At 36.7% G+C, this 18,932-nt stretch overlaps 1 protein-coding gene across 1 annotated transcript in view; it reads right to left on the bottom strand.

Moving 5' to 3' along the window:
• Nucleotides 1-18,932, bottom strand: part of SEMA3A (semaphorin 3A) — a 196,321-nt gene that overhangs the window by 103,819 nt on the left and 73,570 nt on the right. The window contains exons 3-4 of the mRNA XM_040061572.2: nt 13,813-13,970; nt 11,149-11,211 (exon numbers count right to left, since the gene is read on the bottom strand). Of these exons, the coding sequence (XP_039917506.1) occupies nt 11,149-11,211; nt 13,813-13,970 (221 nt within the window). The remainder of the gene's footprint in view (nt 1-11,148; nt 11,212-13,812; nt 13,971-18,932) is intronic.

The raw sequence follows: 18,932 nt of genomic DNA, 5'->3' as shown, positions 1-18,932 counted from the left end.
ACAGCACCAACTCCTGTGCTAAAGTCCTACTTGCAAAACAAGTTAAGAAATTATTAGACTGCCACTTACATTCAGAGTGTGAATTAAAGTCAAAGAGGTCCAGTGTGCCTGGGCAGGTATCTTAACTCAAAATTTTACTTCCAAATGCTATATCAGCTATAAGGGCAGAGGGCCTGTCTTGAAGAGGAGATAAAGTGTTAGTTAGGTTTTCCAGAAAGGCACCCACTATATGAAGATCAATGTATCTGACTTACAAACCAAACACAGATTTATTTTTTAAGAATTTTCTAATATTTATATATCAAGTTGATAGAAGAGCTTATGGAGAGAGAGATTAGCCTGAAAAAATAAATTACAAAGAAAATGTCTGCAACCAAAAGAATAAGAGCCAAATGCAGAAAGATTGAAAAACAAACAGTAAAGATATGTAACACTGATTAGGCTGTGTTATGCAGTCTTTTCCCGGACAGTTACAAAAATAAAGTCCATCCATCTGTCAAAACATCTGCTCCGCGTATGAAAATTGAAACAGAATTTAGGTGGGTTTTATGAGTTTCCAGTAATTATCTCTCCTCCTGGAAGCCTGGAAGTTACGTCCTTCGATCTGGATTACTAATGCAGCAAAGAGTTTTTAATTACATCTTTTTAAGTTGAAGGATAAGTCCCTGTGACTAACTAATATCTAGATTTTTCTCCTTATTTTAAGAAAGTGATTTCATTTTTTTAAAGCCAATAGTGATGTCCATACTGCTTCTCAGATATTGCAGCAAATGCAAATGGCCAGATTATGCAGGGCAATAAGTAGAAGGCTAAATTATCCTTTACAGTATCATTAGCTTCAACAGTTTTCTGCTGATTTAATCCAGATAAGCAACAGACCCAGAAATACATTCTTCCTTTATATCAGCCTTCCCACATACCCAAGTAATTAAAATATCATAAGATTTTGTCTGAACTGGATGGACAAGAGGATTTAGAACTATCATCTAACAGCTGGACAAGCAAAATAAATACGTTTTGTGTCTTATATCAAAATGGATAGACAGCTTTCATATAAAGTCCCATGCGTGAGGTTAATTATTATGTTTACTTTTTTTTTCCTTCTGTCCCATTAGTCAAATTTTCAAGTGATGAGGTCAGGAATATCCATGGAGAATAAGTAATCCCCAATATTACTGCTGTCATTCAATTTTCTCACACTGCTGAAAGATGTTCTGGACTTATCAGGGAGCTTTTTAACTTCTCTCTCTTTTGCTGGTGGGCTACTGCCGGCTGCCATCAGTTCAGTCGGTATTGGCAGATATCTTTTTCAGCATGGAGCAGCATTGTTTCAAGGAAAATATTTCTGAAGTGTTAGTGCAATAAATATATGTGTGATTGCCATGAACACAGATGATGGATTCTCAGCTAGACCCAGCAAAGGCTTCAACATGTCAGTAAGCATAGGCGAGGAAGCTTCTTCAGGGTGAGCTCTGCATCATGTGTGCTTTCACTGCTCCTGCTGTTTGGGTATAAGATTATGTGAAATGCAGTAACATTATTTAAAAATTACTGCTGTGTCCCTCTTTTTATTACAGTAACATTTGGAAAAATACTGGTCCAGGTGCACAGTCGGCTTAAACAGGCCCAGAATAAGCAGTGAACAAAGAAAATTATTTGGGCCCTGTTTAAATGAAATAGTCCTTTAAATTTTTATTTTATAGGAGTAAGCTGGTTGGCAACACTGCTGCAAAGCTATTGTGTTAAAGCTGGCAGGAACAGGAAAGTCCCCAAGTTCTGGGAGCTGTGTGCAGGCCCTAATGAGTGGGGAAATCCTGCCTGGCACCTGTACTCCATGAGATAACCTTCCAGCTGAACCTGTATAGGCAGGTGCACGATTTTAGAGTGGGGGAGGACAGCTGGCATTAGAACGTTTGCCAGCTGTGATTTATGACTATATACCCCCTGCAACTGGGATCAATACCATCATTTGCATCCCCTTTATGTCATTATTGTTCCTTGCAATTAGCAGGATCAATGTTTTATAGTCTTACCCCCTGAAAAAGCTGGTCTGCAGTGCTGAGTGAAGGAAGCTGAGCAGTTGAAGTATTAGGGTCTATATTAACTTACTTCTTGGTAGTCACATTCCCCATTTTACAGAGCCTTACAAGCAGTGTGCACTGAATCACACACACACAGATCCAATACAAACCAAGATTACACCTGATTTTTCTGGGAAAAAAAAAAATAAAAATCTGACAGATCCCCAGATTCGGTGGCCCTTATTCAGGGCTGTGATCTGTAGGACTTTATATGGTATTGGGATCTGGGGGTTCTGACTCCTTGGGAGATGCCATAAATTACCCTACTCTTAGGCATAGTGACCACTGCCAGCCTTGCAAAGGAACCATTGATTAGTTTCATACCTAAATTTTCCTCTGTTGACAAGGTATGTTCTGAGAAACTTCAGACTGATGAGGGTTGATGGGACATTTTTTTGTTGCATAGTACAGATTACTGTGCTTCCAGTTATCTTTCCAATTAAGGTATGCCTGTTATCTGTCTGATTTTTTGATATGACAAGAGTTCTTGAGAATATTTAAAGTGTATAATTTACTCAAGTTGCAGGATGTCTGCATGAATTTAAACCATTAAAGCATTAAGACAAGTAAAGAGAAGCAAAGAAAGCAAATTTAAAAAAGCTGGGGAAAAAAAGAAAAAAAAGAAAAAAAAAGAAAAAAAAAAAAAAAAGAGGCAGATATATCCTGGTTCCTTCAAGCTACAAAACTGCAAGCCATATTAGCAAACAGTTGTACTGTCAGCACACTTGCACAGCAGATGGAAAGCTTCTCTGGTTCTGCCTTTGTGTTGGTGAGGGCGAAACACAAAATGTGTCTCTGCCTCTCTACCTACCCACCTGCAAATCTGGGTCACTACTGGTATTTGGTCCTCTGGCCCAGGGTTTACCACTAAGGCTAAGCATGGAGGTAGCTGAGCTGGGTGGGATATTCCCAAGGGTCCATCCTGAAAACAGTCTTAATCCAGAAGCCATTAAAAGAAGTCATTAGAAGCCATGCTTTGTATATGCCTCCCCTGACACATCAGACCTCTAACCCAGTGTCATTAGCACTAACCATTTGACCTAGTGATCTTTGGAAGTAAAATTTCTACAACTTTTTCTGCATTCAGTATGTTCAAACTACAAGACATGTTTCAAGCCCTGAAATTTTCATTCAGAAGATGCATATAATAAATTTTCCAGACCTGTGAACAGCTAGAGGGATGCCAAGAAAAGGCTTCAGCACAAAATACCTGATTTAATTACTATATCGTATTTTTTTATATCTGGTTGATGCACAGTTAACAGACAAACCAAAATCTGTGGATGTAGTCCAGCAGACAAGTGGGTCTTTGGGTTTTGCAGGTATAGGAGCACTGTTGCACATGGGACCTTTCCACGAGGTTTAGCAAGCTTCCTTTATTTTGAATTGTTATATTTTTCAGTAGTATGCACTTCCTACAGAATTAATTTATTTAAGGAACAGAAGAATATTTTAGAAATAGCTCAAAATATTGGGAAGCTTTGAGGTCAAGCAGAAGCCAGTTCTTTTCTGACCATTACTTTTAAAAATTTCTTTTGTTCTACAGGGTAAACTTGCCCCACAATATGAGCACAGCTTTATTAGCAAAGAAATGAACGCTAATGTTGGGTTTCAGCTCAGGCAGCCTCACCAAGCCCAGCAGCAATTTAAGTTGCAACCACAGCCTAGATCTAAGGAGTCTCTCTCATCTATCTCTTCCATCTGGGTGGAGTAATCACCTGTCTCCTGGAGAAATCAGATTACACCCCGCCTTTCCGAATTGGATCAACACCTGCTAATTGGGTGGAGTAGTTCAGACAAACGGGTTGCCAAGCCTGTTACAGGCACGTAAGATACTGAGGCTCCAGATCAGTCAGCCTGCCTTTTTTCAGCATAGTACAGACATATCCTCTAATGACCTCCGCTCACAGCCACCTCGGATAAGTGCACTCCAAACTTGAGGGTTGAAAGTGAAGGTAAGGCCATGAAGTGTTGAAATGAAGAAAAACACTGTGGCATCTCCAAGGGGCAGTTGCTTAGCAGTGCATGTGACCGTAAATAAATACACTGTATAAACTACTCGAGGAGGTTACACGTGTCTTACTGTGGGAAGCTGGAAATTTCTGCGGGGATATTAAACTGCTTTGACACCACAGAGAGAGGCTGAACCAGAGAAACCTTAAGTAACAGAAGCTTAAAATTCCCACTCAGTAAAAATTTGGCACCCAAGTGAAATTGCTGAAACATGAATTTGTTGAATGGTTTTGGTGGGGGTTTTGTTATCTTTTTGTTGGCTGGATTTTTTCCTCTGTCTCTCTCTATCTCTATAGTTATGATACATGTATAGTAACCTAAAGTTTGCGGTAAATGTTAATCCAAAAGAAATTACTTGAAGGAATAAGAGATTAATAGATTATTTAAAACAACAGAGATTCTACCATTCAGTCAAAAGATGAATAAACAAACAAACAAAAAAAGTAAGAGAAAAAATAGCATATTATTTCCTAGGTTATTTTAAGAACTTTCCTTTTAGCTGAGTTACTAACAAAGAAAAAAAGACAGCATTTTAACTTGTATGCAGCAGGGAAAAATTTAGTAGACCTATTTTTGGTATATGCAAGCAAGAGAATTACAGAAAAAATTAGTTCTGGCCTAAATTAATAGTTATATAGTGACTGCGTATTGTATAGAGAAACTGTGATGTGTGATCTTTCAGAGCAGACCTATCCTTAATTTAAAATTAACTTTTATTAAAACAATAGATAATCACAAAGAAAATAGACACAATATGAAGTAAATGTAGGGAAACTTTTTAAAAAAGTGACTGGCACCAAAGAAAAGGCTTTTCTTCAACTTCAGACTGTAGCCCTGAAACAAAACAAGGACTTAACATAGCTATCATTTCTACCAGTCATCCAGTTAATGTGTTTTGCTGGAAAGAAATGTATGAAGAATAAATTTACTCTGTCCATCCTGGGGTGCAGTAAATCATAACATGGAATTACCCAACATTTTGAAATAGTAATAGCTGGAAACTCAGCCATAAATAATTATCAGACTTTGCCAAGGCCAAATGAGGGCTCATGAGGAACACATATTGATAGAAAATTAAACCCCAAAATTGTGGGAAGAATTTTTTTCCTTCATTCTTTACTTCCCTTTTTTTTACTCTGAATTTGTATTTCAAAATAACAAAGAAAACATTTCTGCAATACTGCATTAAATCTGCTGAATATTAAATTTTCCTCAGAAGCAAATTTCTATAGTCACACCTCTAACAGAAAAATGAGCCCCAAATTGGAAAATTAGCTTTCTCCTTGATCTGTATCAATTTGTTCCCCATACTGAATGACTTAAATTACTTCCCATGATACATAAATGGGTAAAATATGAAAATATGAACAACTGCCAACTTAATTCTTCCTCTTTATAAGGACAAAAGTTATTACCTTACAATAACTGATTCTCCTTGGTCAGTTCATAGAAAGAAATATATGCAAATGCCTAAATGAACACAAGCTGTAGGATCAACATCTGAAATACTCCATAAATAAGGCTTTATGCTGGTGTGTTGTGGGGGTCCATCCAAGAACTGGAGCTGGCACAACCAGAAGTTCCTGGGGGGGCAAGTCTGTTTGAGAGCTCCACAGGACTTTGAAAGATTCCAATGTCCTTAACTCCTTTTTTACCAAGCCCAGTCCACCTCTGAGTGGTTGTAGGTTTTGAGGGAGTTTTTGCCCCCATCTTTTTCTTTTGTTTGTAGTCTATGCACAGCAGTTTTCTGAAGCAGCAGTATTGCAGCTGCATACTGCTTACCAAAGTCTCATTATCTCATCTCGCAAATGGTAAGGAATGCTTTGGTAGGAGATTGTGTCCACATTAAAGAACACAGATAAGAAGGGGAGAGCAACCCTCGACCTAAAAGACCCAGCACACTAACAGGGACAGTTGATAGAGTAAGAAGGAATATGCTCTGGCACTATTTATCTTACACATCACAAAAACCACTTTTCTTCTTGTAGTATGCCATACTGAGAGTAAATTCTGTCCCCAAACTCATTTGAGACCAGTTGTTTTGGATTTTTACTCATTTTCCCCTTCTTCCCAGGAGACATTCACCTTTCTCTTTTCCCCTGGCTGGATAGGCACTCTGGGTCTTCTTGCTGAAGAATTTTAGCACTGTGCTGGAGACAGGAAGACAGAAAGGAAAAAGGGATGGCAATGAAGGTTGATGGTAGGTAGAAAAGCTGGAAATTTGGCTCTAGATGTTCTCCAAAGGAAGAACCCTGACAGAAAGAAATGAACTTGTCTTTGGCACATCGAAAGGGCCAGAGGTAATTTGACTGGAAAAACTCTGCCTGTCAGATGAGTTTAGAAACATGCTTTCTAGATCCAGCCAGCATTGTATATTTAATTTTCAGATTCTTTCTTCAGATCTTTGTTTACAATAACAGATGAAAAGAATTACTTTTACTTTCTGCCTCTATGTACTTCTATTTTCCCTAAGGCAACAACAGTAATAAAATGAGTTAAAGGGACTCATGTTCAATTATTGCCAACTACTTTTTTCCAAAGTATCACCAGATATGGCTGAAGGACACTTGTCGAGTCACTTTTTACTTTCTGGGTTCTTTTGGTTTTCTTTTTATCCAAATTAAATCATTGCATGCTGTCGGATCCACAAGCCTACAGATCAGTTCCCTGACTTCCTATATTTTAGGGAAGGGATAGAAAACTTTAAAGAAAGCATAAACTAAGATAGCAGATTAACATTTTGGCTTTAAATATCACTATAACAAATGAGACAGTGAATTAAATTACAGTCATGTGATTCTACTTGCATAAACAATAGCTTGAATAATTAAGTGCTAGCCACACTTGAACGTATGCACAGAATATGGCTATGTCATAAAGTATGTGTAAAGAGCCTTGCTGCTTTGTCTCTGGAAACAGGTTTCTGATCTAAAGTGATTCCAAATTGCCATCAAGAGAACTATTAAGTATAAAAAAGTTAAACACAGTTGGAATCAGGTGAGGGATAATAACAAGGTAAAATTTAATTGCAATTAAATAGCCCAGGTAGATGCCTATCTCCTATAAATTATAATACAGTCAGTGCTTACCCACATGCAAATGTGCTGGTACACTTCAGCTGTGTACACAAAAGTGTAAGTCTTTCTGGACCCGTATGGAGTAACTGTATGCTCATGTGACAGAGCAGATGTAGAAAATTGCTGGTACCAGGTAAAAGTACTTGGTATTCTTTATATCTGTTCATACATCAATGTATATTTCTCATCAGAAACATCCAGGGAGAAGCTGATATCTTACAGTCTGCAAAGTGTGTGTCTGTCATTGTGCAGCTTGTCCTATGTGACTTTGTTAAAGCACCTACTGAAATTTTATACATTTATACATGTCAAGGCCAGAAGGGACTGTTTCAACTATTTAATTTGACCTGGAATCTTTAAAAGTGGCTAAATAAATTGGATAGTCCAATCACACTTGAAAATAACATCCTAAGGTGCCCTTCAGAAACACATTTTTTAAGCTTTCAGGTCATAAAAAAACTTTTGTACCCTTTAACAGGAATTTCTTTGATTAATTGTGTAATTTGTGAACTACTGCTACAGTACAAATCTAATGCAGAGATGTATTGACTAAACAGCCAAAACAGCAAAAATTTTCAAAGCAATGGCAAATTAACAGTTTAAGGACTAAATGAGGTTTCCAGTCAGGAACATATCCTTGCCCTATGCCTACCTGCAAAACTAACTACTGGTTCTGATAACTTTTGTAAACCACCAAGCTTCGCTTTGCTGGTTTATGATATCCCAGGAATGTCAGAATGGAATTGTAGCCTTTTTTTTTTTTTTTTTTTACTTGGTGTTTTTTTTTTTTTTTTTGTTCTGTTTTTCTGTTAGTTACCTGTTATTTATCCCACATTTAATGCAAAGGTTGCCATGTGTATTTGTAGGGGCTCAGGTGACTTTGTATTTTTAAATGAAATATTGAGGCTTACCAGTGAGGAATATGACTAGCAGCATGAATGTTCTATAAGTTTAGTATAAAAGCTGAGAATTATTCTGTAGAGACTTGGTCTTCTTTGATCATTACCAAGGTCTGACCAGGAATCATGAGAAATATTCACAGAACTAACAGAAACCAGAATAGATCAAATAAGACACTGAAGTCCAGAATAGCAAGAAATCCTCACAGAATTGCTCATTTAGTTGAATTACGTAAGCAAATATCTTATTCATTATTTATAGCCTTTAATTTTTCATAAGCAATATGACTTTGGTGTTTGTGATACTCTATACTGAGGGAATGGAAATATACTGTAATAGTAAGTACTTACATAGGTCAGTAATTATGATTTTATTGGAAAAAATCTGTATTTTGAGGAAGAGCATAGCAGTTAACCTTTTTCAGAGAAGTCCTGCTCTAAGGAGGTATTGCATAGCTGAGGGGGGTGGGGAGTCTTTCAGCAACTTTTAGCTTACTCATATGGAAAAAATTCCAAAGCACACTTTAAAAGTTTTATCTACCTAAACAGTGAGTAAAGCTTAAGTAATTAACATATACTAAGCCCTTTAAAAACAGAAATTAAAATGACTGTTTAAGTAACAAAGGGGTAGCAGGAGAGCAGGAATAGGCCCCATTGGCTGCTCGCCTCAAATCCCATGTGGACCATCCTGAGCCACGAACCTGCTGTGCTGAGACGGGCATGACTGACAGCATCAGGATAAAGAATCCCTCTGAAGGAGTGAAAACAATGCTGAATTACCTCTTATAATTATGAGAGGAAATCTCAGAGGTCATAGTTGAGGTTAGCAGTAGGGCAGGGCTGGGGCTGTGCTTGTGCTGCAGCTGCTGCAGTGCACCTGGCCCATTAGTGGGGACCTGCATTTTCAGCACCGAGTCACCCTGGAGATCAATAATTAAAAGGAGTTTTTTTAAAAAAGACCTCAACGCTGAAGTATAGACGGTCATGTAGAAAGTTTTGAACCATCACAAGTGAGGAGTATATAATGTCTTAGAAGTGGTACATGCTGAAAGCGGTACTATGTCAAGCCTGGTTTATATGTTATTTTATTTGTCCGCTTTTCTCCTCTTCCCTCTAATGAGAGACTGTTGAGTTATTTTTATGGCCTTTATATTTCACACTCCCAAGGTACTGACAATGGCTTTAAAGAATATATAAGGGAGGAATAATAAGGGGTTTTTTTTAATTATCTGTAGTTACAGTTAAAGCAGTTCCATTAAATATGTTGCTTGTAAAGCACTGTTTTATGGCAAGGTAGCTGTAAATATTTAAAGACAATGTTCTGATCACATTAAGATATCTATTCCCTCCTTCTACTTGCCTAGGTCTTTATTTTAATTTTTACCAACTCCTGTAGAGAACCCTAAAATTACCACAAAAAAAAAAAACCACCCAAAAAAAACCACCTCCAAACAACCTTACACCATCTTACTGCCAGGGTCACACACTGCACTGCAGAGAGGTGTGGGCTTCACCTCCTCATGCTCAGCAGGTGTAGCAGTCCTAGTATCACAGGAAGCAAAAGAATCAAGATATAAGCAGTCCTCTCAAGCTCCCCACAGTCAGATGGGGACCTGAACCTCCCAGCTTGCTCCAGAACGTGTCTCTAGAATTTTAAATAACTCAGCAGAATTAGAATCAGCACAGTGAAATGTATAAAGCATACTCTTTCTTACTACAGTGAATTTCTAAAAATAATTATTAAAAAAAATAAGAATATAGTTTCATGCTAGGTACAGAATCTCTTAGTAGTTTTCTAGGTTTTTACTCCAGTCATGAAAAAAAATCTACTTAATACTTCCCATGAGACGAAGCAGAAAGGTTAGTTAATTTTCTCACATATTTAACACTAGCCCCTTTTTTTAACCTTGAATACTAGATATTCTAGGCTTCACCTTGCAAAGCATTCCTGAAAATTATTTGTGGACATGAGCATGGATTACTTTAAATGCATTTTTTCTATGTAATGAGATAGCCTAGGTATCTGGCATTTCAGCTGTCCCCTCACATATTTAGCTTAGCCCAAATTTCTTACTTTTTATCCAATATACCTCTGCTGTTCCCAGATGGCATTTTTTGAAGACAACTCTCCTCTATGGCCTAGGTAAAGACTGATGAGACTATTTTTATTATGACCTAGGAAATTATTCAAATGGAGTTCTCTAGAGGCATATGGTTGGCATTATGAATATTTTACAGAATCATCTCTAAAAATCAGGCCAATAGCATATACACACGGGGCCAAGTTCCACTCTCACTTATACCTTGGCAACCACGCTGATTTCCCATTTGGCTTTGCTATGCAAGTATTTGTTTGGCTTATTGCATGCATGTATTTTTCATCTGTTTTTCCCCTTCTTCAGCCCTATTTCCCACACTGTTCCCATAAAGAAGACAGTTACTGTCAGTGTGGAATGATTGCTATTTGGGGGCTACTGGCTATGTCTCTCATACCTCATAAATACAGGGAATACGATGTACACAGGAAGGAGGGGAAATGTTCAGAAAATGATGCCTGGTGTAGCAGTGTCTTTCCTGAGGCACCAAAACTGATGCAGAATGTTTACACCACCTTGACCTCAATATTGCTATGAACTCCACGCAGGAGAGGGCTCTGGGGAACCCACTGGCTCCAGAGAGATGCTACAAAGAGAAAGCACTTCTTGGAACTCCCTTGAGGACTGGGACCTGGAGCAGGGCAAAAACAGGTCAAAACATTATGTACCTTCTCATCAAGAGATAAGTATGCAAGGGTCAATATTTCTCATTCTGATATTTCTTCTTTCTTACTGAATTTTTTCTCTGGTATATAAATTCTATTTCATTTGCATAATTTCCATTTATAAATTGAAATCCTTGGTAATGAAGACAAAACTTCTATACAGGAGGATTGAGAAAACTCAAGAGTGAAGTTATGATCAGATGTGTGTGACCTTATAGATTAGAAAAAATACTTTAAGAATTAACACAGTAGGACATAATAAAATATTTACAATGTTTTATAAAAGGGAAAAAGATGCTAAAAAGATTTGTACTTACCACAATATCTTTTCCGGCCCACTTGCACTCATCCCTTCGGGAATGTGATACAGGCCAAACAATCTAAAGACACAAAACAAAAATCACATTGTGTTATTTCATGCTTCAGCATTCACAAACTGCAGGCCAAATGCTTACAGAGTCCCTTTATCCAGTTTATCTTCCCCCCATTCTTTTCCTTATTTCATTTATTTATTAAAATTTAATAACAAAGAAATGAAATACCGGGAGCAAAACCAGGAATAATAGATATCATAGTAAAAAACAATCTTGACGTCTGCATTGTGAATTTCAGCTGTGATCTCCAGTCCTAATGATAAGAGGGTTGACTCTCCATTGAGTGAGTGTTCTTTCAATCTTTTAAATCTCATGTAATGAAAATACAATCTCACATTAGAGCCCCAGCATCAGAAATGAGGTGTTTGCCTCTTCAGTGTATCTAATAGTTCACTCTTTCACTAGTTCAGTTAATTAGATAATAAAAAAAGGAGCCATAGTATTTGACAAATATAGCACTATCAAAATAGAAATGTTTATACTGCTTCTATAGAGCCACCCTAACACAACTAATCCTAAATTGGGGTTTTCTGTAGTGTTCGCTTAGCAGAAAACAGATCTCACCTCATACAGAGAAAATCCAGAGACCCTCACAGTCAATTATTCATGTTTCTTTGAAAAGCTTTTAGGAATTACATATAGAATAAAACATGATCTTCCCATAAAATGCCAGGCTATTCATTTGGGAGCCTCAGATAATGCAATATGAATGGCTTTAAGTCTGGATTACAGTCTTGGTGTTCAATATAGTTTGTTCATAGGAAGCAAAAGGCAAAATACTAAAAAAAAGATGGAATGTGGATGACTGAAGGGGTAAAAGGAGAAGTTGTAGATGATATTTGAAAATACAGTTTGCAACACTTTTTAAATTCAAAATTTTCTTAATGAAATCCAAACAGCAATCGAACATCGTAAGTCTATAAAATAAGGCTAAAATTTTATGAGCACATTCTCTCTCAGAGGATTCCCCTTACTTCCTGTTACTATTCTCAGTTTAAAATGTGTAGAGATGTGAAAATTTAAATTTACTAGGTTGAAGAACATTAACCAAACTTCTCAGATATCCCAAAAGGACCGGTTCAAGTTTAGTTCAAATTTTGGGAAAAAAATCTCAGTATTTTTCAAACCAGTATTTCAAGCCAGATGTTCTTTTTTTTAGTTTCCCAGTAAAACTTTTTCCTCTAACTTGGTCTAAAAGACAGCTAAGTCAAACTGGTTTCAGTACATTGAAAGATTTGGCTTTTTGAGTTTTGGTGTCGCCATCAGCATTTAGACAGAAACCTGAGGAGTTTTCTTAGATTGTAAAAGCAAAAACCAGTGAAGTTTGAGCTCAAGTGCAGTACTGGCTGTATTGTAATTTTGATTGAAGTTCCTTACATGACTCTCCTGTCTATAATAAACAGATCCCCAAACTCTTAAAGCCTTTTGCCTATTATTAATTCTAGTCTAAATTCTCTAAGTCTGTTGCTAACATACATTTCCATGTTACTGACAGCAATCTTTATTTAATATTTTAATATTTGCATATAAAGTCAAATAGTGTTCTAAAAGTATCTGAATATATAAATACATAAAATACAATCACTCCCATTCTACAGAGCTGTTTTCTGCAATGGAAACACCTTCTTTCCTTTAATTATTCCAGATGTTTTGCACATTAAGCTATTGATCCCTCAGAGAATTCAAATAAATAGCTAGTTTCCTTTATAGCTGCTCTAAAGAGAATAGAAAAGAAAATACTCTGTTTTCCTTTTATCCTCTTATCCTTAGAGAATACAAATGAATAGCCTGTCTTCCCTCTGAACAGAAAACACAAGGTATTTATTGCTATCATCTTAGGAAGCTAATAGTCAAACGGCCAAAAGGTCAGGAACACTAAGAAAAAAAAATCCCTGGGTATTTAAGCAATATATCTCTCATAAAAGGGTACTCTCTGGATTTTAAAATGTGCCATCAAAATTCTTAATATAAAAATCAAACCTCCATCCCATTGTTTACCTTACCATTTTGTCTTACTAAAATAAAGGAAAAATTAATTATTTATTTGGACTCTAACAAAAGAATGACACTAAACTCCCTGTCAGCTTTTAATTAGTCACCAACTTTTACTGGAAAATTACAATCTCCATCAAGAACAGCAATATTTTATGGACTTGTTCCTCTTTTATTAACAGTGGAACTGTTTTGGTTCAAAAGCAGAGTGCCTGAGTTAAGGAAGAAAAATCAACACTTGGACTCCCAAATAGCTTCTTTTATCGGCAGACAAATACAGAGCAGTAAGGCCTTTCTGTGTTAAGTTGTCATAATAGATGCTTGACTTTTTTACAGTTGTCATGAAAGCATGTCTTGTTTGGGAAATAGCTGGATTATTCACTTATTTACTTCTTTTTTGTAGACTGAAAAAAATTTTAGATTATATAGTCAAAGGTCACAGACTTATTATAAATTTCTTTTCACGGAGTCAGCAAATATTTTTGTCATAACAGTATTCCTGACATCCAAACACTTACTACATAATTCCAACAGTGCACAACATAGGCTGAGTAATAACAAGCCTTTAACAATAAAAGTATATATTTACATTGCACAGAACATGAATGAGCGTACCTTTTGATATTCCTTGATGTTAACCAGGTTGAAAGAAAATATGTGGTCCTTTGCTCCAACATACAGCCGACCACGTTCTTCGTCCAAGAGGAAAGTATGGTAACTGGAGCTATTAGCTAGTCCATTGAAATTGATTATATTGTTGGATTCCAACATTTCTGTAAGATAAAGGTAATACTTTTATTGTTAATATGGTCAAACAAAATAGAGACTTGTATTTTGACTTGTACAGATATCATGTTAGGAATTTGTGCTTATGTTGTAGAAACTAGTGAAAGCATTATTTACCTAGGCCCTTGAATGTTTTTATTTCATAAACTGCTTGTGAGATTCAGCTCTACAATGAGGTCAAAACAACAGTGAAATCAATTAAAAACCTCTATGAGTTTTTAGGGGGTAAAATTCTATCCATGTAGCTCATCAACTCTCAGACAAAGTTCAATTTTGTTCAGTCAATGACATTTGTATGGACAAACTTGGGAATAACCGGCTGATAACCACACCTAAACACAAAATCTCTTTCCAACATAAGAAACTATTTCATAAAGATCTGTAAGTTATGAGAAAAGGGATGAGAATGACTAGCTGATGAGATAAAAAAACATGCAGCACCTATACTCAAATGTATTATATTCTGAGCTTTCTCACACAGGAAGCATGTTGTTCCCTCACTTCAAACAAGAATTTACCTAGAGAAAGTAACCTTGCTTCTTTTTAAACTCAAGAGTAATTTTCTAGTTCTGATATTCCTCAGACATTTGCATTTGCCATAGACAGGATTTTTTTAAGTACAAGGATCCGCGTAATCATCTTAGCCAGTCAAACATTAACAAAGTTGTGTGTTTTTCTGATTTTTTTTTTTTTACCATAAGTTAATATAGATCATGATAGTATAAATATCCATGAGAACACACTTTCTTTATGCCTATCTATATTCATATTGAGACCAAAACCAAACCATCTCTATCATTTTAAGGCACGTCTCCACTAGTAAGTCATCAATAAGAAAGTTTAAGATGATGACAAATCCTCCATAGTTCAAGCCCTGAGCTTATGAATTATGAAGGCAAACATCCAGCTTTAGGAGCAGGAGCAGTTCCATTGATGGAGCCATGAAGACAGATGAGAAAGGGAGTGACTACATCAGCATCCAAGGGCTGATGGCCAGAGGGCATGGCCTGAGCTTCAGGTATGCAATGTATGCATCAATTCTGCCACATGTGCAAGCCAAGGATGTATATAACTCCTCTCAGACCACATGCCAAATTGCCTGGATGTCTAGGACTCACCTAACAGTGCAGATACATTCTACAGCTTTTCAGTTTTTAGTAAAATCACTCCCATTTTCCACCATTATTCCAACTGAGAAGTGAGTGTAAGATAGCATCCCATATACTGATAGAAATCATGGAGAAACTTCTGTTAAAACAAAAGTTTCTGCCTAATTTTCAATTCCTTTTCCTTCTTTTTAACTCACTAATGTATTAACAAGGAAGATGTTAGGTAGGGAATTTCTGGACCTAGGTAATAGTGATACTTATGATTTTATGGAATTTCACACCTGCAGCTTTGTAGTTCTGCAGATGTTAAACCTATTATTGATGTTCACTTATACCAGGTAGATTTTGAAGCAGGTTGAAACTGCAAAAACATTAGTAGGCAACATACTCAAGGAAGACAAACACTGTTAGTTGCATACCATTTGGGATAGCTTTCAGCTTTAGTATTCTTTGTATTTATCTGGAAAAATCTCACTACCACCAAAAATAGTTAATTTGTGTAGCAGTGTAGCAAAGCATCAGAGCAGACACCATATTTTGTTTCTTATTCTACTATTTTTGTCACTAAATGTAACTATACATTTATATCACAAACCTGTACTGCTCAAGACTGAAGCTCACTTTTAAAAATTATTTTTCTTTTAAATGTAACAATCAAATTACCTCAAGCAGTCTTGTCAAAATAATTCTCATGGCTTCCTGCCAAGTTCCAGAATTTGACTCTATTGTCCTCCAGTTCACTTATTTGCATTTCTGTAAGAGACTTTACTAATTCTCTTTACTCTGTAATGACTGATTCAGATGTTGAATGTCGACTCGCTGAATAGTGAGTGATGTAGATGATTGATTGCTTAACTTGTCTTAAAACTCTCTCTTGGCTACAAAATGCTCTGCTGTCACCTGGATCTGATCATTTTTCTTATAATACAACTGTCAAAAACCTTTGTAATTTTTTCATCTTTGTTGGTTTGAACTCATATACATATGATTCTGCCCTTTGTGAGTGCAGTGTAAAGACAAGTGTCTGCTGAAGTCGATGTTACACAAAGGTAAAACTGATAAAAATGAAAATGAGATCAGTTAGGCACACAGCTACTTGGCTTAAAAGAAGCCTGATATTATTTTGCTAATGCAGAGTTCTAAATATTCACATCTACAGATAGTGATTGACATTTTCTTGTCTTTCTAATATTCATGAAAAGTGTGAGATCATAGCATTGGAGTTTAAGGTTTATTATGGCCAAGAGTACATTACATCATCGTTTTTACTGTTCATAAGTCTCCACAGTAAAACTTAAAAAGACCAGGTGGCTGTGCAGGGAAATACACTTTTTAAATTTCTTTTAACTTTCTTTTAATTTAACTTTCAGAGCATGCAACCAAAACACTGTTGGGTCTTTTTATGAACATGCAATTTATAGTCAAACTAAAAGCTGAATTCCATTGCCTTCTCTAAGAATGGGATATTTCTTCTATCTCTTCATTCAGTATGTGTCATAATGTGACAACATCACTGACTTTTGCCAGCAACAACTGGATTTCCAGGGTCTGTTGCCCTTTGACATTCTCTAAGCAGTGTATTTTAAAATCACGTGACACCAGGTTTCTCTCTGTCGGGAAATCAGGTCTAGAATACAGGCTGAGGAGAAAAACAATATTTGTGTATTTATGATTCCCAGTCACTCCCAATTTAGGTAGGTTTGAGCCACATCACAAGTAGGAGGTGAAATCCTAAATAATTTTTTGCAGTTCCTCTGCTGTTTATTCCAACTGATATGTATTCATCCAGTGATGAATGTGGCTTTACCGGCCATTCTGGAATAGGGTGTTGAAGAGCAAGGCAATGGCATTTGCACAATCAATACAAATTAAGTATTCCACTTCCTCAAATTCATTAGTTTTAAAGTGTTTACTATCCAGTGTCTTCATTATCCAGTAAGTGACTATTGCTGAGAGAAAGAGCAAAGACAGGGCTCAATCCCAGAAGGGCACTGCCATCCATCAATTCTACTAAGAGTTGATCACTCATGCTAGCAAGGTTTGTGGATGATCAGTAATAACATAAACCGAGATTTACAACAAAGATTGCATTGTAATGACAAGAGGAAATGATGAATGCTTTCAATGAATCAATGAAATTAATACAGTCTACTAGCTATGCCTAAATATTTTCCCTTTTTTTTCGTATAATTAAATGTTGGCCGAGCCATGATCTATGCAGACAGGTAATGGCTGCCTGTTCTTAAGTCTTCTTTTTTTTTTTTTTTTTTTTTTTTTTACTTCCTCTATGATCTGTGCAGTTATTTTTATAGCAAAGATGTAACATTACTCCACCATTTTTACAGTAATTTCCCAGAGAATTTCTTTAACAATTGCCTGAGATAATTTTCTCATTTCTTTTGACACATCCTCAGCTGTAGTCACACCTGTAGCTTCGAGCAGGAATGAATGAGCCCTACACAGCTAACCACTGCACAGTATTACTAGCACTGTCTGAGAAATGCTGTATGAAGTAGATTTAAAGTGTGTGGTGGTATTTTAAAGATAAAAGAGGTGTCATTGTTTTTGTTATTGGTGCTTCATTCCCACATTTATTATGTATTGCAGGTGACCAAAACTAAGTTTCAAATGCACCGTATCTTAAAACATAAACGTATTATAATGAATGGGATGATCACTGAAACCAGATGGAAACTGAATTTCTCAGTGTTTTTGGGCTAGATGTCCCTAATAACCACTTCAACTAGCTTTAATTCACATTCCTGACTTACTTCCTCCATCTCAGTTTCCTTTCTCTGCCAGTGTCCAAGCTGGAAATATTTGACCTTTTTCAATGTGCTTTTCTGTAGACTCTGCATGGTCTTTCTTCTATTAACTGACGTGTCTGTTGATCCAGTCTGACTTGTGTCAGAACATTCACTTTGCCAGATAGAGTTGGCACATTTACAGAAGAAAACCAGTCCCTAACTCTTGATTTCGTTTTAATACATGGTTATTTAATTTGCTAATGGAATTGTAACTTAATAGTATATATACACACAGAGGGCCAAATTCCTGCTGTGAAATCCATGGAGATACACATGTGCAAGGAATGTAGATTTGGTTTATTTTTATCACACTTCTTCATTAAAGAAGAAGCCAGAAAACCACAGCTATAGCTAAGATGAATACAGTCATGCAGATCCTGAAGTTTACTTTATCAATGGTTGGTATTCCACTGTAAACCTTGTTTTATGTCTACGTTCCCTCAGCGGAGTTTGTCAAGAGGAGAACATAACAAAAGAAAAACATCTTATTTTTCACTTATCTACTAGCAGGCAAACTATCTTTAATCTTTCTAGCGAGAGAGAGTTTGTCTGTGTAACAACTTAGAAAATTTGTGGGCTTTGGCCTACATCCCTGTTAGAGACTTCACAATGACACACACCAGCCAAGACTGTTTTTGTTGATAAAGGTCAAAAGGGCACATCAATTTCTCTAAAAACCAAAGGGAAGGTTTCCTAGTTTCCTCAGCAGGATTCAGATCTGGCCCTGTCCTATTCCTGGTGACTGCAGAGTTCTGGATCATACAGGGAGTGCTGCTCGTCACAACACGCTCCTGAAGCCAATGAGTGGGTTGCTGGTTGCACAAAACTCTCGACCTGCATTCCTCTGCCAGCAGCGATAAGATCTGGCTGTAGAACTCCCAGAAGGAGATAAAAGATGACTCAATGCCATTTATGCCATCAAACAGGGATTTTGCTGAACTGTGAGCTGTGCCTCCCACAACGTCATGCTAGAACATTTCCTTCTTCTCTCGCCAGGCCTCTACTTTGGCTACAGAGGATCAGGTGTCCGCAT

This window comes from Hirundo rustica, chromosome 4 (genome assembly GCF_015227805.2).
Source record: "Hirundo rustica isolate bHirRus1 chromosome 4, bHirRus1.pri.v3, whole genome shotgun sequence".
Classification (NCBI taxonomy): Eukaryota; Metazoa; Chordata; class Aves; order Passeriformes; family Hirundinidae; genus Hirundo; species Hirundo rustica.
Note: the sequence above shows the minus strand (reverse complement) of the source record. Positions and strands in the feature narration are given on the sequence as shown.